Raw genomic sequence first — 22,389 nt, forward strand, 5'->3', positions numbered from 1 at the left:
CAAAAAGTTGTTAAATGCTCCTAAGAGGCCTGAAACCAGTTCCAGTTGACTCGACATGCTGACATTAGGGTATAAAGTAGGTAAATTTTAGCTTTGTAACTTCCTTAGGTCAACATTTTAGGGAATTTCAATATTCAAAAACTTGCTGGAGGCTTCAAAACTGCTCAAAACGGTTCTAAAAACTGTTTTCATTCAATTCAAGGAATCAGAAATAGGGTACATACCAAATTTCAGCTTTCCAAGTCAACTTGGTGAAATTTTGAATTTTTTTTTTTTTTTTAATTTTTGGCCCAGATTTGATTTATAAAAATTTATCAAACCTCGAAAAATGCACTCGAGCTCTTAAAATTTTGGGTAATGATGATTATTTTTGCATGCTTTTTCAATTCAATTTTTTATTTATCGTTTGGGATACCTACTTTACAAGTTTATTTCAGACCAGGATGGTCACTTTTGGATAAAATAGAAAACTTAATTCTAAACCTGGCTACCAAAACCATTCAGTCTATTTACCATAATTTATTTCATCTAAAAATAGGATTAAAAACCAACTTGCTGCAATTTACCGCGTGCATTGATTGCTGTGCATTTAAAGACGATAAATTCCAAGTTGAACATGCTCATCTTTGTCAACAACATTCTTAAAGTAATGACGAAATTTTTGAAATTTTTTAGTTCAGATTTTAACATTGTATAAAATCAACTCGCTTAAAAATAAAATCCTCAAAAATATATACCTACGTAGTTTAAAACTAAATAGTAATACGTATATCGATAGGTATATTTGAATGAAAATCGTACTCACCATGTTCAGTTCCGGCGCAGATGCGAAGCACAGCAAAACAATTCGGTATTTACGTCTTTCGAATGTATAATTAGGTAAAGAGCACTACGTCTTGTCGCGAAGTACGTTTTAGAAACTCGGGCAAATCAAATTTAAATTATCTCTTAAAATATCAGTCTTTAATCCAGTCAAATAGTGATAGAAAAAAAAAAAAAAAAAAAAAAAAAGAACGAAATTAAAACGGAAAAAATTATGATACTTGGATAACATTGTGACGTAATTTTTCGCTGGAGACGTTTGTGGATTCGATCCACAATCTAATCTCCGAGGGGCATTCGGGCTTCTTACGTATTGTTTCGCTGGGCTGTTTGGTGGATGGATTTTTCATCAACTCGGCCATTATTTCTTCGACGTTACATTTGACGACCTTTTGCTTACAGTAGACGATAGCTCTGACGAAATTATCCCTTTTGGTGATGAATCTGTGCTCCATGTAGATAGAATTCTGATCCCAGTACACGATATCTGATGTAATGTAATAAAGGCTAAATAATCTGATAAAACGTCTATACCGGATACTGGTACCGCCTTGGAAAACCAGGCCGCCTTTTTCGCGTATTTTCTTCCATAAATCGGTTCGATTGTAAAAATCCGCTCGAGCGAAGTCCACTTCTCGGAGATACCTCGCGTTGTTCATGTGGAATAGTAAAATGTCTATATCCGTCGTCAGGCATATCGAGCTGTACGTAGACGTATCCAAAATATGCAATCTTTTCTTGAATATTTTCGAATGCAAATAACAAGTGGCTATACGTAAAAAATAGTGCAACTCTAGCAACCAATAGGCTATCACTAATAAAATGAATATCGTAATTACAATAGACACCGTACTACATTCTACCATTTTGATGGGTAAAAATCGAATACCGCAAAACGTTCAATTAATTCTCATTGCGGACGAACACTGAACAAGAATAAGCTATTAATGCACGAGACCATTAATTAAACGAAGCTCGAGATACAACAATTTACGACATACAACGAATATCTAAGAGTAGGTATATCATCGCATCGTCGTTATTATCAATTTTTTTTTGTTTACTTAAAAAAAAAAAATCTAAAACAATCGTTGAGATTTTCGATCTATCGACATACCGCAAGATAGAGCACGAATCAAGAGACCGATGGAACGCGATCGCAAAACATGAATAAATCCTAATGCACGAGTCAGACAAACTTACTATAAAACCACTCTTCGTCTGCAGAATAACCAAACACTCGATGACCATGAATACTCTAACATAAATATACGATTCAACTTCTCTATACTATACGCCAGCAACGCTATTCGTGACATATGTGATAATACCAGAAAAATGGTAAAAAAAAAATTGGCTACCTCAAGTCCTAATAAAGTACTTCATCATATTTTTCTAACTCGGTAGGTATACTTAATAATGTAATTAACATATTATTACTACGCGTTTAATTATATGGGTAATTTTTGTACGGAAGTTGTTACGATTAAATGTAATAGAAAAAAATTTAGAAAACATCCAACTAATTTGAGGACTTACGACCCGCTCTACGTTGGTAAAAATATTTTCGTGTTTTATTTTTAAGAAGGGCATTTGTTTCATCAAAATGAACACAAATGTTTACGTGATTAGAAGTACCTATTTCCTTGAACGAATTCTTTTTTTATTCAAATTAAATTATTCGAACGATTCCTGATTTTTATACAAATGTTTTTAAAGGTATTTCTTGAAACTTCAGCGAGTCTTGAGAAATCCTTACAAAGTATCCGTGGCAAAAGTGGTATAAGTTTTCCCAAAAAAACAAAAATTCCCACTTAAATTTCTCAATTTCAAAATTCACAAAAAATTAAACACTTAACGAGAAATTTAAGCAAATGAAATTCTTAATAATAATAATGAAAAGACGTCACTTGGCACATAACAAGTCGTTACAAAACAAAAATTGAATAACAACCCGCATTACCCCCGTCCCCTCCTGCCTTATCATAATAATTTCTGTTCGTAAATCTGCGAACATATTCACTCATATTCCGAACGATTTAAAAACAAAAATCTCCAGAGTCCAGTTACACACTTTTCATGGTGAATTAAGAGCCAAAAAATTTCCAAGAAAGAAGTTTTTTGTAAAAAAAAAAAAAATGCTGAACGAAATTTAATAAAAATCAATCAAGTTTGTGAATACTGAAGCTCATCTTTGCCCATTTCAGAGCAGTTCAAACGTACCTACTTAATTGGAGAAAAGTTAAAACCGGTCATGCCGAAGGCAAATTTTTGATACTTTGTGTGATGAAAATTAAAAAACAAACAACGTTTTAGTTTTAATTTTTTACCCTAAAAAGTACCTCTTTGACTAAATATTGGAAATTTTGTTTTGATGACAATCTCGGTTTTGGAGAAATATCAAAAATAAACTTCAACTTTGAATAAAAAAAACGATATTGTTTCCTATAACGTATTGTTTCAATCCGGTAGTAACTTTAGTAACCACTAAAAAAGAGTGAAACAATTTCAATGCAGAAAAATTACCAAAAAAAATGTTGTTTTAATTTTAAAAAGTTGAACTAATTTTGAAAACTTTTCACACTTTTTGACAATTTTTTGCAACAAAGTCAGAAAGTGAGAATTTTTGGAGTGACAAAAACAAAACACTAAACTGATACGCATATTTATAAAGTAGCAATGACGCATTTCCCCCGAATAATTAATTAAAAATAACGAATGAGTTAGTTATATCGAATGACTGAAATTCATCAATTTAATTTCACTGCATCGAGTAACAATAGACATAAGGTTACATTCATTCTACTTGAGAACTTTTTAAAAATAACGAAAAATAAAAACAAAGTAATTCGCTTAATTCGCTCAAGAACAAAAAACCCACTTTAATTAAGGTCGTGCTATCTTATCTACTTCGAGTAGTATTTCGCCACTTGAAAATGTAAGATTTTGATATTCATATCTCCCTTATTATGTATTTTAATGCTACAATTATTATTACAATTAGAACGAGGGCAAAGCAGGTATAACATCCTTACCTATGTCAGAATTCCACGAAGAAATATTTAAATTCAAATCAAAATTGTTCACCATTGTTCAATTATTCAACTTTATTTTTCACTAAAGGTAGCAAAGACCTCGTCGAACATCAAGTTGATGAAAAATTACACTCGAATTCAAAATTGTCTCATAAGTATATTTTTTTCATACTATAAATTTCAATGTTTCATCATAAAATTCTCAAAATGAATTAAAATTGTACAATTATCGTATTAACCTTACTATTGATAATTTTGTTATTTTACAAAATAATATTGGAACGTGAATTAAAATTGTAAATTGATTTTTGGTATAAAAACGTACAGTACTCTATCTTACAGGAAAAACAATACTTAGAATGGTTATTTTCAGCGTAAAGCAATGGTAATCGTATTTATTTTTAAAGCCTTCGAATTAATAGGCTGAAAAGTTTCGAAATATACAAAATACAAGCTTGTCGAAGCGATTTGATTCCACGATAGCGTGATCGAAGCGGCGAAATAAATTACTATATTTAACGTGTATTGGAAATGTGAAGTATTTTATCACTTAGATGGGTTTCGGAAGTTCTTTCCAGCGTACTTAGCCGCATCGCCTAATTCTTCTTCGATACGTAACAACTGATTGTATTTAGCGGTTCTTTCAGAACGGCAAGGAGCTCCAGATTTGATCTAATTGAACAGACAGATATTGAAAATTACGATTTCATTCGGAAATTATCTTATTAATATGAAAAAATCAATATCGAGTACCTGTCCAGTTCCTAATCCAACCACTAAATCAGCGATGAAGGAATCTTCGGTTTCACCCGAACGGTGAGATACCATGGTACCCCAGCCATTCTTTTTGGCTAGATTATGAGCATCGATAGCTTCGGTGACGGAACCGATTTGATTCACTTTCAGCAATAAACAATTGCAAGCTTTCTTTTCGACAGCTTCTTGGATACGTTTTGGGTTCGTTACGGTTAAATCATCGGCTACGATCTAAATACGATAAAACCACAGAGTTAATTTCGTTCACACGTCAGATATTATTGTTGTCAAACGAATTAAAATCAACGTACTTGGATTTTGACGCATTTCGTGAAAGCGGACCATGCTTCCCAATCATCTTGATCGAATGGATCTTCGATTGAAACAATGGGGAATTCGTTAACGAAACCGGTATAAACGTCAGCCAATTGTTGAGGCGTTAACCACGTAGATTTGCTCGAGTTGGGATTTTTGAAGTCCAAGTCGTATAATCCATCTCTGAAAAAAAAGTAGATAAACGTTTATTCGAAATTTCAAAGTGATGTTTAAAATTATTAAGCTCGTGTAGTCGAAATTAATCGAACTCACTTGTAGAATTCCGAAGAAGCAACATCCATTCCGATTTCGACTTCGTTGCAATATCCAGCCTTAGAGACAGCTTCTCTGATCAAAACTAAACCTTCTTTATTGTCCAAGATGTTGGGAGCAAAACCACCTTCATCTCCTACAGCGGTAGCATCAAGACCGAATTTATCTTGAATGACTTTTTTCAAATTGTGGTAAACTTCGGAACCAATTTTCATTGCTTCGGTGAATGATTTAGCTCCTAAGAAATAAAAATCAAGGATTAGCGATCAACCGATCAGTAAACTAGATTTACGAGTACCTTTTGTAACAAAAAAAAAAAATGTTTTACCGGTAGGCAGGATCATGAATTCTTGCATAGCCAATTTATTACCAGCGTGAGAACCGCCATTGATAACATTGAACGAAGGAACAGGTAAGACTAGTTGATCATTTCCAGATAATTCGGCGATATATCTGAAACCAGGAAAAATTAGTCGAGTAATTCAAAAACGTAAAAATGATTACTTCGACTTGAGACTACAAGTATCGACTCACTTATACAAAGGAATGCCTTTTTTAGCTGCGCCGGCTTTGGCAACAGCCAAGGAGATACCCAAAATGGCGTTAGCTCCGTATTTGCCTTTATTATCAGTACCGTCTTGAGCGATCAAGAATTCATCGATGGCTCTTTGTTCAGTAACTTCGAAACCCTACAAATAAATAACATAAAGTTTATAACCAGTGTTGAAATACTTTACCAATAGTAATATAGCCTATCATGCGAAAATCCGTATTATTTCGAAATTAAAAACGGTGAATCGAATTGAGCTCTTCAAGCTGAACGATTAGTATAAGCGATTTGATAACTAACTTTTTTAATCAGAGCGGGTCCAAGCTTATCGTTGATATTGGCGACAGCCGTTTTCACGCCCTTTCCCATATATTCGGTTTTCACTTTATCACGTAATTCCAACGCTTCATGAACTCCAGTACTGGCACCCGAAGGAACTGCGGCACGGAAATAGTTCGTACCAGCGAAATCGGTATACAGATCGACCTATAGATGAAAATTTACCAAAATTATACATGTATAACTTACGAGTGTATTTATTTAATCGATATAAAAGACGACGTACTTCAACGGTTGGGTTTCCCCTGGAGTCAAAAATTTGACGAGCGATTATCTTTGAGATCGGCATGTTATCGGTTGAAAAGGCTCGGCTGATAATAGAAGAATAAACCTGCAAAATGAAATGAAATGAAAACTCGAGTTACATAGTGCAATAAAATACTAGATTAGATCATAGATAATCGAGTAATATTTAATCCGACGAGGAAATATTCTTACTTTACGCATAATTATATAAGACTTCGATAATTTTATACAACTATTAATTTAAAAGTCATTTCGAGTAGATTAAATTCAAAATTGATTACCTGAAAATTACACTTGAACTCGACCACCGAACAAGTATATTAAAACTAACGATAAATGAAATTTTATATCAGAATTACTGTAATATACCCTTTTTCTCCTTGAACTTGAGAGATAAGACGTACTTATACCAATATATGAAATATGGTACTAGAATAATAAGGTTACAAGAGACACTGCATTCAATTTCAGTTGTCCTTCAAATAACATCTGTAAAGATCTTACCTTAACCGGATTCAAAATTGATTTGAACTTGAAATGTAAAGCCAAAATTTTGTTGACTGATGACACGAGATACAATTGCAAAACTTTTACGTTCAGTAAGCTAACAATACAGTTTCACTTTCAATTAAATGAAGAAAGAAAAGATCATGCTTCGATGCACATTGACAATAATTTCATCATTAGAAAACGTGAAAATGGGAAATTCTCGTAATCAGCAAGCGGTGAAAAATTTTTTTATTGATAAAATTTTTCGTGAACCTGCTATCTGGTGGTCGGTTTAAGAACTATTTTTATAGGACAAGGTGTTCGAAAAGTACCTACAGTTTTTTTTCGTTTTTTTTATCCTAAATAAAATACTAATTAATTTAATTATAATTAAAATTGAAATCAATTGAATTGTATTTTAAATTTTAATTTAAACCCAAATTAAAGCATTTGAGCACAAAGTGAATGAATAAATCGGTCCATTGATGAGAATGATGATAAAGGAAGAGGAAGAACATAAAAATCATGGTCATGGTTCATGATTTTCATGAAATGAATCAAAATCAAAACTGAAAATTACATCGTGGAATCGTGCTCGCTATTCACTTTCTCCCTCACCTTCATTTCTCTCAGACTCTCTGTCTCTAGCAATAAGCATTCAAAAAATAATAAATTATGAATAATTTGAATATGAATTGTGAAAAATATGCTTACCAAGGAAGAGAAGAAAAAGTTCAAATGTATCATTTTTGAAAAATGGATTTCAACTTTATTTTATACTCGTCATGTATGATGTAAACCTATTTTTGATCGATTTTGATTGTGACCATGTTTCACTGACACGGTTCACATTAAAACTGAAATACTTTCAGATCGATTTGAACTAAATTCAAATAAATTAATAAACTTTTTATCTTTAGCTACTTTGCTTCATTAGAGAATATCAATAAAATTTAATAGATCAGTAAGTTCAGTTTAAATACTCGTAATCCTACCAATTGAATAGCTCATAACTCATTCATAAGGTCTCTGAAGAGAACCCCACGAAAGTGCAGTTACCAATTTGACTTGATTTTTTTTTTCAAAAGTATAGGGAACGCCTAGGGTAGTTCATAATAAAATTTATAGCTGCCCGCCCAATCGCAAAACTACGGATCTCACAGAGATTCGAGATCTCAAAATTTCGATTTTTGACCTATTCAGCCAATATAAAATGAAAAAAGTGCCTAAAATAGTAAAATAGGTAGTCATTCACAGGATATATCCGACGTCAAAAAATCATAGGGCCCATAGGGTATTTTTGGGTCATACATTTTCGAAAAAAGGCTCAAAAATGGTGATAATTTGGTGCCCAAAAAATACCCTCTCGAATGCGCATAGACAAAATCGCGTCCAAACCCCACAAAACTTGATTTTTACTTGGAAATATGATTTCCCGATTTGTAGCTGACCAATCACATTTTTCGATCATTTTGAGCGCAAAAAATACCTACCTTTTTGGATGCGCAGATTCAGATTGGAAATTGCGTCCAAATCACGATTTCTAAAATTGTAGCTGGTCAATCGTATTTGGGCAATTTTTGAAAATTTTAGGCTCCGGCTCAGAAATTGTACCTATACCCAATGGGCCCTATGACTTTTAGACGCTATTACGCTTTGGGAATCGCTTTTTTACCGTTTCAAAAATTTCAGCACATGTTTTCATTTAGAGGGAAGGGGTGGAATTGGCCACAAATCGAAATTTTGAAATCTTAGGACCATTGCGGAACCCATAGTGTTGCGATTGGGCATGCTACAAATTTTGTGGAGGACTACCCTAGGGAAATGTATACTTCTTGACTTACCTATACTTTCAATTTTATCGTCCTTTACCTTGAACAAAATACATACATAGATAATAGAACAAATTGAACGAAATTATTTGGAAAATTCATGATTGTTTTATTTTATTTTTTGAAATTCATACCCGCCGGAACCGGCGTATTTTGACATCGCACGCACGATGTGACACTCGACCAATCAGATGCGTCGTTCAGAGGACCGATTCGCCTTATCTACTTTCTGTTGTTTTGCTGGAATGCTGGACTTGAAAAAATTTTACCATCAACACGGAATAAGCACGGCGATGCCGAATTATGAATTAAATATTAATATACACTTTTAATTCACGTCTTTTTATTCTCATTTACCTCAAATTTCTTTCATGTTGTCATTGACATTTATTTATTAAGTTCGAGATCGTGAACTACATAATTATTAAAATGTGAAAACACTAAACAGTAACGCTATGATGTGATGTAGCATCTTTGCTCTTCGCCTTCGCAACAATCAACCCATTCAAATTTCAAATCGAAATCACGTTTGTTCTATAATCAGTTGATCACACATCGCTAACAATGTAATAATTCATTAAACATTTATTGTTTTATATTTTGCTCGTAAAATGGCTGTATTATTTTCGCGATTCCCTCAATACCACATGACAGATATTCATATTTATATGCCAACATTGCCAACGCCAAAATGATAGATAATTACAACCATTCTACGAGCAAAATGTAATTTAATATTGTGTAAATCAATGATTGCTGGTCAACAATTGAAAAATCAGATGAGAATACACAATTATTATGATATGCATGCATTACGTAGAGCAGCATTCGTAGCACTGGAACAGAGTTCATCGGCGAAATTTATTTAATTAACAAACTACAAAGCAACAAAACATCATGGAATTTACTTCCTCAATGTCTGATATACAATAAACTACTTCTGCATAGTTCAGAATTGAAAATGATTAATTATTCCATGTACATTTTCATTTTTTTAATGATTGACAGGTGTAGCGATGTCGAATATCCGGATGCATCCGGATACAAACGAATTATTAATCCGGATCCGAAGTGTATCCGGATACCCGGATTGCACTCGGATATGCCAAATACAAAAGATAAGGTTGTGAAAAATCCACAGAATGAATTTTTTCAAAATTTAAAAATCGCTTATCACTTCATCGCAAGAGAAAACTCGGAATGATGGCGACAATCCGGATGCATCCGGATATCCGGATGATGATTTTGCAGAAATCCGAATTTCCGAGTATCCGGATATTCGACAACGCTAGACAGGTGTAACTCATTCATAGTCGATAGAAAATTTTTTTCAAGTCCAGAAAACTGATAATACATACTGATAATAGATACGAGCGAAAAAGAATCGGAATTTCCACTCCTAATGAACGGAGTGTCACATCGTGCGTGCGATGTCAAAATACGCCCGGAACCGGGTTTTCTTATCACATGTTTTTATTTTGCAAGTGATAACAAACAAGGTGAGACGCGAGAAGGGATCTTGAACACATGAACTTTTTGATAAAAGTGAGTTGAGCTTTTACTTTGCATTTGCAGTCATTTTGTGTTTTACGAAAGTTTCATCATGTGAACACCCACAAGTAAAATTTTTCTGTTCGACTCTGCTGTATCGTAAATTGAACGACGTTCTGCTGATCTTTTGCTTTTACAACGATGCATTCAACAATCCTATTCCCAGGCCGACGAATTGGAATGCTGAGGAAATATTTCAGAATAAATCACTGTAATCTTACAAATATCAGACGTACATTTTCTATTAGCACCGAGTATGATGATGTGCTCCGTAGAATACCTCCTACAAAATTTGAGTTTCCGGAGCCAAAAATTCAAATTCCCGATCAGGAGGAATTAACTTTGAAGAGAGTTTTGGAGGTATGGAAATTGGAAATAGACCACTACATAGACTTCATTAGAAATCCTGCTCCGGAGAAACGATTTCTTAGAGAAGTTCTTCCGAAAAATTTCGATATTATTGTCATTGGAAGCGGATATATTGGTACTTCTATTGCATACTGGTTGAGAGAAAGATATCGAGAGAATCAGAGTATCTTAGTTATTGACAAAAATTTGGATATTAATAATATTATCAATATTAAAAAGGTATGTTGAAACTGACATATTTCTACGTTTGTACGTTCGATGTAGACTGCTGAAATTAAACTTGAAATGTTTCAGCCTGAACAAATCACAGCTGCCCTAGCTGCAACGGGAAATATTCGACAGCAGTTCTCGTTGAAAGAAAATATAGACATGGCTAGAATTTCTGCTGATTTTTTTCGCAATTTGGATGAAACTATTAGATTGCGCGACGAAACGTTTCCTTCTGTTCCTTACAAACCATTTGGTTTTCTTACTCTAGCTAAACCAGAAAGTGAAGAAATGATGAAAGAAAATAATCTACTACAAACGTAAGAAAATTATACAAAATACGTCGAGAAGAAAAATACCTGACACTGATGTTAAAATGTTTCGTATCTTAGGTCATTGAACATTAACAATGAATTACTCACCCCATTTCAAATGAATCAACGATTTCCATGGCTTAATACTTCTGATATTCGATTAGGTTGTCATGGTCTTCAAGACGAAGGATGGTGATTATTTTATTTGTGTGATTTCTGGTTAATTATATCAATGTGGATTTTTGTAAAAACGGAAATTTTTCGTAGGATCGACCCTTATATGTATTTAATGACTATGAGACAAGCAGCTATCAAACGTGGAACGATATTCTTGGAAGCTGAACCAGTAGAATTTGCTCACGGTCAAGAGATCGATTTTAAAGGATTTGAACCTATGTCCTATAGGCAGACCAATCATATAATTGTACATTTTTTCAGATATTTTTCCCAAATTGTATTTTAATTTACATCCGAATTAATTTCGTGCTATTTCCCTTTTCAGCTCAAACTTCCCGATGGATCTTACAAAAAAATCGCTTTCGGACACTGCATTTTAGCCACAGGACCAGACACTCATAGGTTTACAAAAGAACTTTTGCATTTAGATAAGAAAAACCCTGGGTTATTTGGAATGGAGATTCCGGTCGAACGCAGGTCAGTTTTCAAAAAATGAATATCCATTGACTGTTGACTTCGTTAACTTATTGGAGATTCATGATCAATATATTTATTTTCATGCATAATATTTATACCTAACTGTTACTTTAATTTCAGGAAAAGGTATATTTTCAATTTCGAAGCTCCAGAAGGAGGAATGGAATTGAGTTCTCCACTAGTAGTTGATCCTAGCGGTCTCTTCGTACAGTAAGTTTATACTTTCTGAATGATGTATTGCTATCGATGTATCTACTTTTATATATGTAATTTTTCAATCGTAAATATGTTCATTTTTATCCAACCAATTTAGTCGAACTGGAGTTCACGATTACGTTTGTGGAATGGCCCCTATTCCAGAAGAAGAACCTTCCACCGATAATTTAGATGTTGATTATGACTTTTTTTACAAACGCATTTGGCCTCTATTAGCTAATCGAATTCCTGCTCTCGAACAGCTACGGGTAAATAGAATCTATCATTGGTTTAAATTCTGCGAAAAGTTTGAAAAAACGTTAATAATACTTTGTTTTAGCTCATTTCTGGTTACGCGTACTACATCGATCATAACACGTACGACGAAAGTGGTATTATAGGCAGAATACCAGCTTACCCTAATATTTTTGTAGTCGCTGGTTTCGGTGAAAATGGTAAATATTCTCCTTAATGAGATACTTATCCTAGTACCAATATTATACAATAATCGAATATTCTGTTTTAGAGTTTCAATTTTCACCAGTATTAGGAAAAGCTTTGCACGAATTATTGTTCGATGATTGTTTTGTTACTGCAGATTTGTATAATTTATCGTATAAAAGGATATTACTGGATTACGCATTACAAGAAGGAATTCAGTTACACGAAGGAATTCGGTTAAACTAGACAAAAACCAGTTTTATTATCGATTAATTTTGTTACCAGAGATGAAAAATAAATTAATTTTCAAACAATAATGCATTTTATTTTACTACTATAAGTAAATTACGATAAATTATCACAGACTTCATGATTACAAATAAACTCTGTTTTAAAACCAATAAAAGGAAGTTTTCAAATTACTATATACCTTTATCTACTACACATTGAAAATAATGAAAAAATGTTTCAAAAGTAAGACTATTCGGTGTTTTATCCCATTAAAATACGAATACTTTATTTGTTCTCCTTTTTATCGAATCATACTCGAATACTTTATTTGAATTGCTGTCCAGCTACGGATGGTCCAAAAATACTAGCTCCTTGTTTGGCTACAGCTCTGGATGGGGCAAATCCCAATAATTTTTGAATATTCTGTCCACAGGAGAAAATCAATTGACGAATTAAGTAATAAGAACAAAACCCAAATAAAATCGCGAGAATCGTTTTACTCACTTGACGAATGGACATGGTGCATAAAATATATAAGAAAATGAATGAACATTCGGTGTAATTTTCTCCGGGTAGGTTCCTATGAGTAAGATTTTGTACCAATGAGATAGGATGAAAAGGTAAATACGCGACAACTCTCCCATCAAATCTGGCAACAAAATGGTCATTTACATAACAACTCGTACAATGATTCATATTTCAGTTTAGAAAATGAAACTTACATGCTATTGAACATGCCCAACAATGCAGTGAACACAAAACCAATGGCTAACATTGATTTCATTTTCACAAGCGACATATCCCGGTTATTGTTTTTCAACCTTTCTTCTTCCCTTTCGATTTTCTTCTTTTGCTGTTTATCCAAAGAATCACTCAATACTTCTTTTCTTTTCTCCACTGAAAACAACAGAAATGAGAACTTTTAGTTTAGGTACATACATGAGATATCTTCAAAAGTCGTTGAAAACTTTACGTACGTTTCTTGCTTCCTTTTTCGACTTCTACTTTCAATTTTTGATATTTTTCTGTTCTGTAGACCAGCAACCAAATTAATCCTTAAACACAAGAGGATGAACATGAGTATAGGCCGGTGTTTGACATGAATTTGAATGAATGAAACACAAATTACCTTCTCCCAGTAAAGCTGTACAAACTGAGATAGCTACAATCAAAATTGTATCGGCCCACATCTTGAATATTCACAATTAATTACAGAATTTTAAAGAACAATTACAATTAAATCCAAATTTGGTTTGGTGTTTGATTTTATCACTTTTTTATCATGGATTTACGAAATCTTGTGAGAAAAGCCAACATGCTATTTTCACCAGATTTGGGCAACGAAGTTAGCCGAATTTAACCGAGCGTTTTCGATGATAAAAAATAATTAAACTAGAAAATGAAAATTAGAAAATTCAATTTCAAAAATTTCAAAATTCTTTAGTTGGAATAAAAATAATCAATTCGGTCTAATTTCTTTCCTATCCCTGAACAAGATACAGGAAATCTATTGATAATGCTTTTTTTTTCTTTTTCAAACGCTGAAAAGAAAAATCGTCGTTTTCAATTATTTGAAAATCGGTTCTCAGTCTCACAAGTTGTTGTCACAACATAAATTTGAATTGATTCTCAAAATGAAAATGAATTTACAAAACGAAAACTCAGTTTATTAAAAGTCAATAAAATTAACAAAAATCAGAAACTAAAAATATTTCTGTATCGGTTCGTTTAAAACTTGTTCAAGTTTTTGAATCGCCTTGTGTGTCCTTTTTTCAACAATTTCATTTTCATCTTCCAATAATTCCATCAAAAACTGAACTGTTTCCGGTAAAAATGGTAAGAAATTATCTCCAAGTTGAGTAGCGAACATACAAACAGTTTCGAGACCAGTCAGCCTTACCTGAAAAATAATTTCAAATGTCAAATTCTTGTATCTTTAGTTTTACTTCAAGATAAAAAAAAAATGAATACTTACTTCCGGAGAAACGTGTCTTGTTTTAAGCAAAATAGAATAATTGAACTGCTTCCATAGAAAATCATCGGTGGTAGCTGAGGCAAAATGTGATAAACAAGGAACAATAATTTCTTCGCTTCTTTTCTCGTAATCGCCGATTACATTTTCAATCTATGAAATGAAAATGAAAAATTAAATCACCACTTTTTGTAATCTCTTTAAAATAAACTTCGAAATCCTTACCTGATCTACCAACGGTGTGATCAATAAATTGAATCTTTCCTTCGAGAGAAATTTGATGGTATCGTATTTGAATATATTACGCAACGTGATCAAAATTGAATCGACTAACAACAACGTTTTTTCAACATCATTTGGAAAATATAAATTATCTTCGTCGCCTCCACATTTGCTGATGTTATTTTTATCCAATAATTCGGCAGCATTTCGAATGAAATTTGAAGCAAATAATACAAAGATACTTTTCAATTTTTCCGATACTTGGCTCAGGATTCTAAAAAATGAAGAAATTTTCGATTAATTTAAAACTCCACCGAAATAATCTCGTAGATGATCACAAAGTACCCACTTGTAATAAGTAATAACTCTCTTCTTTTTAGAAACATCCTTCGAAGGGATAATTCCCCATTCGAACAATTTGTAATAAAACGGACGGAAAGTTGATTCGGAACATTTCAATACAATTTTGCATAAAGAATCTATCACGTAATCTTCCACTTGATTGACAATTTCTTCAGATACTTCGGAAGTGCAACGAAAATCGAGCACAGTCGTGAATAAGGTAATCAGATCGACAGAAAATTGACCATTGGTGGGAAAACTCTCCGCCAAAATGTTCATTAAATACTCGATAGCTGTGTAATTTGACTCATTGCAGAATTTCGTAAAGCACGAAGAAGTAGCTGGGAGCAAAACTCGAGAAGGTATTTCTGAAGATATTTTTTGCCTGAAAAAAATCAAATTAGGAAATCGGTTGAAGAAAAAAAAATGATTGATAATGAATTAGGTAGGTAGGTAGGTAATAGGTACCTGATTGATTTCAATTTATGAGCTGTATTGGATAGTTTAACATCTTCGTTATTTTTCTGTTTGGATGCTTCGGCTCTAGCTAGTTTCTCGGTTAAACGACACACCTCGAATAATATTGTTTCCAAGTAAGGACTCAGAAAATTGGGTATAATTTCGATGATTTTTTGCAGCGCTGTGATTACACTTAATAGTATCACGTCGTTTTGAGCCAGTTCCCTGAAAAAGTTGATTAAATGAAATATTAATTAATATCATAGAAGTAATGAAAAATTTCAAAACAGAAATATTTCCTTACTCGTCTTTGAATTTTTTAAATATATGTAAAAATGCAGGCATAAATTTGGGTAAAGATTCGACAGCGTGTATCTTCAACGATGATATTAGTTCAGCGATGCTAAGAACTAAACATGATAAAACATGATCATTCATTCGAGGATTATCGTGCATAACGACTGTCAATTTCGATAACACCTGAAATAAGAAAAGATGTTAAAATAATTTCTAATCACTTTTATAAAAATTTCATCGTTGAGAAAAAATATCTCACCTGTTTGAATTCATCGGGATGATCGAACGCGTTACAAAATCTGGTAACTAATTTCAACGATATGAGAGCTATTTGCTGATTCAGCTTCAAATCGAATGCATCATCTTCCGATTGATTTGAAATCGTATCGACGACATTCATTAAAAGTGGAATCAACGGAATCAATTCATCGGCGGTGAAACTCTCCTTGGTTCCATCTTCTTTGGTTTGTTGCAAACGATAATTCAACGATTCCATCGTTTTTCGACGAACGGTTAAGCATTCATGGTTCAGCAAATCTTTAACGACCGATAAGAACGTTTCTCTGGTCAACAAAGCGTTTGTCTAGGGGGAAAAAAACAAAATGATATTGAAATTTCACATTCATAAGTTGTCATAATTGGATCATCTAAGGATTACAATGATTTACTTTGTTCAATATTTCTAGTGCTTGAGAAATAACGACTTTCCAATATTTGACCGAAGCATTTTTAGCATTTTTAGCGTTGGAACTGTATTCGGTGACAGATTTCACGTACAATAAAGTCTGCTCGATGATTCCTTTGAAGTGATTTTCGAACAACTTCAATTCGTATTTTTCGATCGACGTTGCCTAAAAAGTCATACAAGACATCATTAATAAACAGCGTTTTTTATTACATAATGTCCATTGATTTTTCTACGCACCTGATTAATGAATTTACTGTTCGATAAAATGGTTGAAATAAAATTCAACATAATGTAATTAAAATGGCAGAGTTCTTTGTTGGTATATTTCTTCAAATTTATTAAATTATCGAATGGGGTAGTTTTATTATTCATCTCATCTGTAACAAAAAAATTGAAAAATTAATTTCACAGTATTTATTTTTCAAATTTATACTTGAATAAGATAAATTACCCAAACTATGAGGCAAAGCATTTATCAGCACCATTAATTTCTGGAAACTTGCCAGCAAAACTCGAACCGGTAACAGCAGGCATAATTCTTGAACAACTTCGATGAATTTCGCACCGACAGCTTTATTACTGACGGAACATTTGGCGCTACATTCGAGCGACAAAATAACCAATACGTGCAGATAATCTCCGTCGCAAAGAATTTTCATCAATTTCAACAGCAATGGTATCCGTCTATGCTCTGGAATATCCGGTATACTCGAAGCAAATACTCTCAAAACAGACGTAATCGATGCGCTGGTTAAGGCGTTCGAATCATTCTGATTATTTTTAACCAAAAGCGGTACGATTGTTTCCAAAATATTGGAAATGATTTGAAAACTGAACGCGTCATCTTGTCGCAAAATTGAAGATCCCATAAAGGTGAAAATAGCCATTATATTATGAAGCACGCGATTAGGAGCGAAAGTAGCGCAATGAGCGAGCAAAAGTAAAGCGTGATGATGAGTTTGAGGATTAGGTGACATTCGAATGCAACTGACGATCAATTCGACATTAAATAATTTCTCGATATCTGCGCGTTTTTCAGCGATTAATTTCTGCGAGCAATTCAGAGCACAAGAGAGGCAAACTTGCTTGGCGTATTCGACGGCTACTTCGTCATCTATTTCGCAGCATTTCTGAAGCACGTCGAATAACACTGGTAAAATCGAATGACAGTTGTAGATCTTCTTCTTATTCTGAATCAGTTCCATGAGCGCTACTCCACATTTCCATTCGGTGGTTTCTAAAATACCCGTGGTCAATTCGTTCGATCTTCTTTTCTCCTTGGTGGCATTTATCATTGTTTCTAAGTATGAAATTAATAAATCGCAATCCAACGTGATCTTTTTCACGAAACTATTAGCAGCTGAGATTAAATCGATGTCATCGCCTTCGGAACAAATCTTCAGAATCGAATTCAATACGATTTTTTTCAAATCTCCATCAATTTGATCGAATATGTCGACGGCTAGTTTACGTAAAAGCGAAGCATTCGCGCAACTCGTTCCACGTGTCGTTTGGATTTTGATTTTTGATCCATTTTTCAAACAATAAACGATGAAATCCCGAATACAGGAGATTTTGTACACTTCCATGTTATCAGCGTGTAATTTATCAATTACGTTTTGGATAATGAAACTGGCATCTTTGTCATGCGAATCGCCATTTCTAACGATACCGTCGGCGTATTTGACTAATTTTTCAATCGAACTGGTATCTTTTATGTACTCCAGGGTAACAATCAAAGATGCCGAAACAGATAGCGGTGTTGCTGGATCTGTGATATAGTTGATAATGTTTTCGAGAATTTGTTTCGTGAAACATCGCACAGATACCGGAAGCAGAGACTGGATATCTTTATCTTGGGCCAGAAAAGCATACATGGTCGAGAGCAACTGTTCTTTATCCAATATAATCTCACTTTTGTACTGCAAAATGTACTTGAGTAGATTTAAGTACGTAAGATCCGTAGCCAAAGCAGAACTCAACGATGTAGCGATGATTTCTACAGTCTCCATAACGTGGGCACGAAGATTCGAGTCTTCTGAGTATAAAAATATCAATACGCAAGGTACCAGAATATTATCCGATTTCATACTCGTTGCCCAGGAGTAACTTTCGTCCGTATTTTTCAATAGCAGATTGATCATTCTAAACGTACATCTTTGAACCGATGGATCAGCTTTATGTTGTATGCATATATTGCATAGAAAAGTGATCTTATTGGCGAGAGTTTTGAAGTGTTTCTGAAAATAATATTTTTAAATTAAAAATACTGACGAATAATGCGAAAAAATGAAATAATACGATAACTACCTCGATAAACAGAGAAATAAACGAATTACACTTCGTTTCTTCGTCGAAAGAGAAGCACGAATTTATACATTTGTATAAATGGGAAACCAAAGTTGAAAATTCGTCCGAGAAATCCCACCAGCCAGTGGAATTGAAGTGTTTCGGTACAGTTGTACTTTCGATCACAGATACGAAAAATTTATGGATCACTTCTCGAGGAAATTTGCCCAGTTTGGTTTTGACGTAATATTTCTCAATTGAAACGTCATCCCAGACATCACTCTCCTTCCATTTAAGCTGTAAAAATCATAAATAAAGGGTATAAATATTCGATCTGCGTATCAATTACAGTGGCGTCGCGATAAGTGAAACCTCGATATGTGAAAAAACTCAATAAGTGAAATAAAAACCTCCTTCCCTTCACCTTGGACCAATTTTACGTGTAAATCAACCTCAATAAGTGAAAAAAGGCTACCTCGTTAACTGAAACTAGGATTTATCCCAAAATTATCGTTTTTACCTCTACAAGTGAAATGTTGTCTGCGTTTTACCTCTATAAGTGAAAATACCTCTTTAACTGAAAGGTACTGACTCGTTCAGCCTCTATAAGTGAAAAAGAGCCTCGATGTTTTGCTAAAGTCAAATTGTTTCCAATGGATTATGAGTCGAACAAGAAGGCATAGATGACCAGTGAGCTGTTTCAAGACTAGCTGATCAAACTAAATTCGAAAATGATCAATGAAAATCGAAAATTTTTATTGTTCAATTCATGTTTTTCGTTTTTTTTATCTGAACATCGATAAGTGAAAATTGATCAAAAAAAACTCTCCTACTGAAACCTTCGTATGTGAAAAACTCGATAAGTGAAACAAAAATTTTCTTCCCTTGAATTTTCACTTATCGCGACGCCACTGTATTTCAAAACTCTAAATCAAAAAGTTCGTACTTTATGCAAATTGGATCCTAATACTTCCTCCGTTACGAAAGATAAAATTTTAGATTTATTTTTCTCCTTGGGCGATGCATAACTGCTGCTAAGAAACAACGAAAATGTCACTAGATTCACACTTTCCTTTGGAAGTTCTTCGTACGCTATCATTAAATCTTCAGCCGACGGTAAGGTGGCTTTTTTCATTGTAGCCGCAAAAGTTGATTTCATTTTACCTTCAATATAAAATACGACATACGAATAATATTACCATAATCGAATAATTAATAGAGAAAAATACGTCAAAAACGAAGAAAAACTCACTGATTGATTTGAAAAAAGGTAAATTAGTGCCCAAAATGGATTTTTGAACGTGTTGCGGAGACGAAATCCAAAACGGAAATAATAAAACCGTGTATTTGGCAGAACTCGTTTTCAGATCGAATTCTGTACTCAATTCTTCAATAACACGTAGAAGTAACTCATTCCATTCAACTCCCGACTCTTGCCAACATTTCAGTAATAATCGATCGATGATTTCAACAGAACAAAAACGCATTTCTTTCGGTAACGAGAACATAGCAAGAATTACACTCGGGTCTTCATCGTTCCATCTTGCTATTAAGCTTTCTTTAATATATTTAGCCTGCACAAAAAATATGGGTTAAAAATGGAGAAACTCGAGCGAATAAATTTTCATTATAAATTACCTCGATAGACGATGGATTATCAGAAATGTATTTCAGAGTTTCCACTCTGACGGTAGAGTTGACATGATTTAATTTTTCAAACATTTGGATTTGCGAAGCGACCGAAGTAAGACCCAAAATACGGCTAAGTGATTCGGAAGGCTGTTCCTTGAAGAGAAATGAAATCACATTATCCCATGATACCGGGTACTGACGTTCCAAGCCCTGAACCAGTTCACAGCTCCAATCATCTGGATTATTTTTCACTTCGTCGATTATTAATCTAAACAAAAAATACGATTAAATATCCCTCACTTGTAGAATAATGTTCACCACGATGATAATTACCTGATTAATTTCTCGGAACATAAATCATCCACTCGACAGCTACTTAATAAATTACGAATGAAAGTTTGAACTTCTTCTACATCAGCGTCGGGTTTTTGAAGAAATTTCAAAGAATCTCTGACCAGCAGTAAATAAAATACGTTTGGATAACTGCCTGAGCTAATGAAATCCGATAACCTTGAAACGAACCAATCGTTATTTTTCAAAATGTTTTTAATAGCTCTCGGAGAAATGCTGGATTTATTTTCATCTTGAGATTGGTATAATATATTCAGGAGTAAGATCACTGAACTTTGTAACGAAGAGTGACGTATCTGAAAAATGAAAAAGTTTCACATCATATTAGTTTAAAAGACGAAACAAAACATTTTGAAAAAGTTGATACCAACCTTAGTAATTTTTTCAACCAATTTACGATGTATTCTTTCATGGAAAGATGCTTTAGAAAGAATAGAAGCAATTATCACGAGCACAGAGGCGGTGAAATCAACGCAATCAGAACTCAGTCCGAGAAATATAGACGGTAAAATGTAAGTAAGATGCAATTCAGTTATTTCGGTCATATGTTGAATAGCGCCCACGACTGTAGTGCTGAAGAAGGCAAAATGAGTTGAAAGTCGGTAGGCGTTCGATCCGTAAAACTCTACAGCTTCGGTAGTAACTTCGCAAATCATTTTTAAAAAAGCTACGTCGGAAGCACAGTGATTAATTAAGACAGGTTTGGATAAATGAAATCCTTTCTTTTGAAACGGATGTAACCATTCCCATTTCTTGTTCGCAGAGCTTTTCAAATCGAATATTTGAATTATTCGAGCAAATACATTAGTCCCATGGTACGGTAAAGTGGCGCAGATCACGTCGTCGACGTTGAATAGATGAATATGAAATCTACACAAATTTCAATTTTTCAATTAGTATACTAAATCGAGTAAAATGACATGCGAAGATGCTAATAACACGCATTACCTGGTAATTAACCATTCCAGAACTTTCATAGACGGTTTCAGAAGCATGTAAGGTGAAAGAGTGTACAGAAACTTCTTTATAATAGCATTCAATTTCTCATTAACTTCGCTAGTTTCAATAGCACGTTCAAAATTTTTGGAAGTTTCATCGAATAAAGAATCCTTGAACTCTTCGAATTGCTTACTTTTCTCAATCAACTCGTTCAAGCCATTTATTCCTGTGATCAACAACTCATTAGTGAAATACTCGAAGGAATATCTCGATAGAATATCAAATACTAACCGATTTCATAAAACGTAGAGCGATCGATGGAAGCGGCTTCACTCGGGTGAAATAATATCGATGGTTTTGTCTTTTTTGTCGGTATTATAAGTTTGGTGTGAGGCACCTTCAGTTTTTCCAACTGTTCTGCCAAAGATGTCGCCATTTTAGAAGATAATATTCACATTTACAGAGAAATTAGAAAGAAGTGACTTCAATAAATTGAAAATTTCGAATTTTGAAATGAACACGTGCAGTAAAATCTTATCACAATAAACAAGCAAGAATGTAAATAGATTTGCTCGAGAA

General features: G+C 33.6%; 5 protein-coding genes across 8 annotated transcripts in view; 1 reads left to right on the forward strand and 4 right to left on the reverse strand.

The window, feature by feature from the left end:
- Nucleotides 1-2,167, reverse strand: part of LOC135831248 (protein THEM6-like) — an 87,947-nt gene extending 85,780 nt beyond the window's left edge. The window contains exon 1 of the mRNA XM_065343594.1: nucleotides 806-2,167. Coding sequence (XP_065199666.1) covers nucleotides 1,035-1,688 — 654 coding nt within the window. The 5' untranslated portion in view covers nucleotides 1,689-2,167 and the 3' untranslated portion in view covers nucleotides 806-1,034. The remainder of the gene's footprint in view (nucleotides 1-805) is intronic.
- A 1,827-nt stretch (nucleotides 2,168-3,994) lies between these two features.
- Eno (enolase) lies at nucleotides 3,995-7,690 on the reverse strand. 4 transcript variants are annotated; one of them, XM_065343586.1, is made up of 9 exons: nucleotides 7,540-7,690; nucleotides 6,317-6,421; nucleotides 6,052-6,237; nucleotides 5,736-5,890; nucleotides 5,530-5,654; nucleotides 5,202-5,439; nucleotides 4,925-5,111; nucleotides 4,611-4,844; nucleotides 3,995-4,529 (listed from the first exon to the last, which is right to left on the reverse strand). In XM_065343586.1, the coding sequence occupies exons 1-9, from the start codon at nucleotides 7,570-7,572 to the stop codon at nucleotides 4,404-4,406; spliced, it is 1,389 nt and encodes a 462-aa protein (XP_065199658.1). In that variant the 5' UTR covers nucleotides 7,573-7,690; the 3' UTR covers nucleotides 3,995-4,403. The 4 variants fall into 4 exon arrangements, with proteins under 4 accessions (XP_065199658.1, XP_065199661.1, XP_065199660.1 ...); XM_065343589.1 differs by lacking the exon at nucleotides 7,540-7,690 and adding an exon at nucleotides 6,841-7,033; XM_065343588.1 differs by lacking the exon at nucleotides 7,540-7,690 and adding an exon at nucleotides 6,618-6,776.
- Nucleotides 7,691-10,141: 2,451 nt separating this feature from the next.
- On the forward strand, nucleotides 10,142-12,705 carry LOC135831244 (FAD-dependent oxidoreductase domain-containing protein 1-like). The gene is made up of 9 exons (XM_065343585.1): nucleotides 10,142-10,796; nucleotides 10,872-11,104; nucleotides 11,177-11,290; nucleotides 11,366-11,522; nucleotides 11,601-11,752; nucleotides 11,873-11,962; nucleotides 12,066-12,216; nucleotides 12,288-12,402; nucleotides 12,474-12,705. The coding sequence occupies exons 1-9, from the start codon at nucleotides 10,350-10,352 to the stop codon at nucleotides 12,632-12,634; spliced, it is 1,620 nt and encodes a 539-aa protein (XP_065199657.1). The 5' UTR covers nucleotides 10,142-10,349; the 3' UTR covers nucleotides 12,635-12,705.
- On the reverse strand, nucleotides 12,621-13,924 carry LOC135831249 (calcium load-activated calcium channel). Its single transcript, XM_065343595.1, has 5 exons — nucleotides 13,749-13,924; nucleotides 13,597-13,674; nucleotides 13,342-13,516; nucleotides 13,124-13,268; nucleotides 12,621-13,042 (listed from the first exon to the last, which is right to left on the reverse strand). The coding sequence occupies exons 1-5, from the start codon at nucleotides 13,807-13,809 to the stop codon at nucleotides 12,944-12,946; spliced, it is 558 nt and encodes a 185-aa protein (XP_065199667.1). The 5' UTR covers nucleotides 13,810-13,924; the 3' UTR covers nucleotides 12,621-12,943.
- Nucleotides 13,925-14,264: 340 nt separating this feature from the next.
- On the reverse strand, nucleotides 14,265-22,338 carry l(2)k09022 (HEAT repeat containing 1 homolog l(2)k09022). The gene is made up of 18 exons (XM_065343596.1): nucleotides 22,102-22,338; nucleotides 21,820-22,036; nucleotides 21,243-21,741; nucleotides 20,854-21,167; nucleotides 20,527-20,788; nucleotides 20,141-20,462; nucleotides 19,835-20,052; nucleotides 18,910-19,185; nucleotides 17,051-18,839; nucleotides 16,837-16,976; nucleotides 16,580-16,762; nucleotides 16,171-16,494; nucleotides 15,919-16,094; nucleotides 15,624-15,839; nucleotides 15,163-15,540; nucleotides 14,817-15,087; nucleotides 14,595-14,744; nucleotides 14,265-14,519 (listed from the first exon to the last, which is right to left on the reverse strand). Exons 1-18 carry the CDS (start codon nucleotides 22,244-22,246, stop codon nucleotides 14,322-14,324), a joined length of 6,078 nt encoding a protein of 2,025 aa, XP_065199668.1. The 5' UTR covers nucleotides 22,247-22,338; the 3' UTR covers nucleotides 14,265-14,321.
- Between the last annotated feature and the right edge of the window lie 51 nt (nucleotides 22,339-22,389).

This window comes from Planococcus citri, chromosome 1 (genome assembly GCF_950023065.1).
Source record: "Planococcus citri chromosome 1, ihPlaCitr1.1, whole genome shotgun sequence".
NCBI classification, from domain to species: Eukaryota; Metazoa; Arthropoda; class Insecta; order Hemiptera; family Pseudococcidae; genus Planococcus; species Planococcus citri.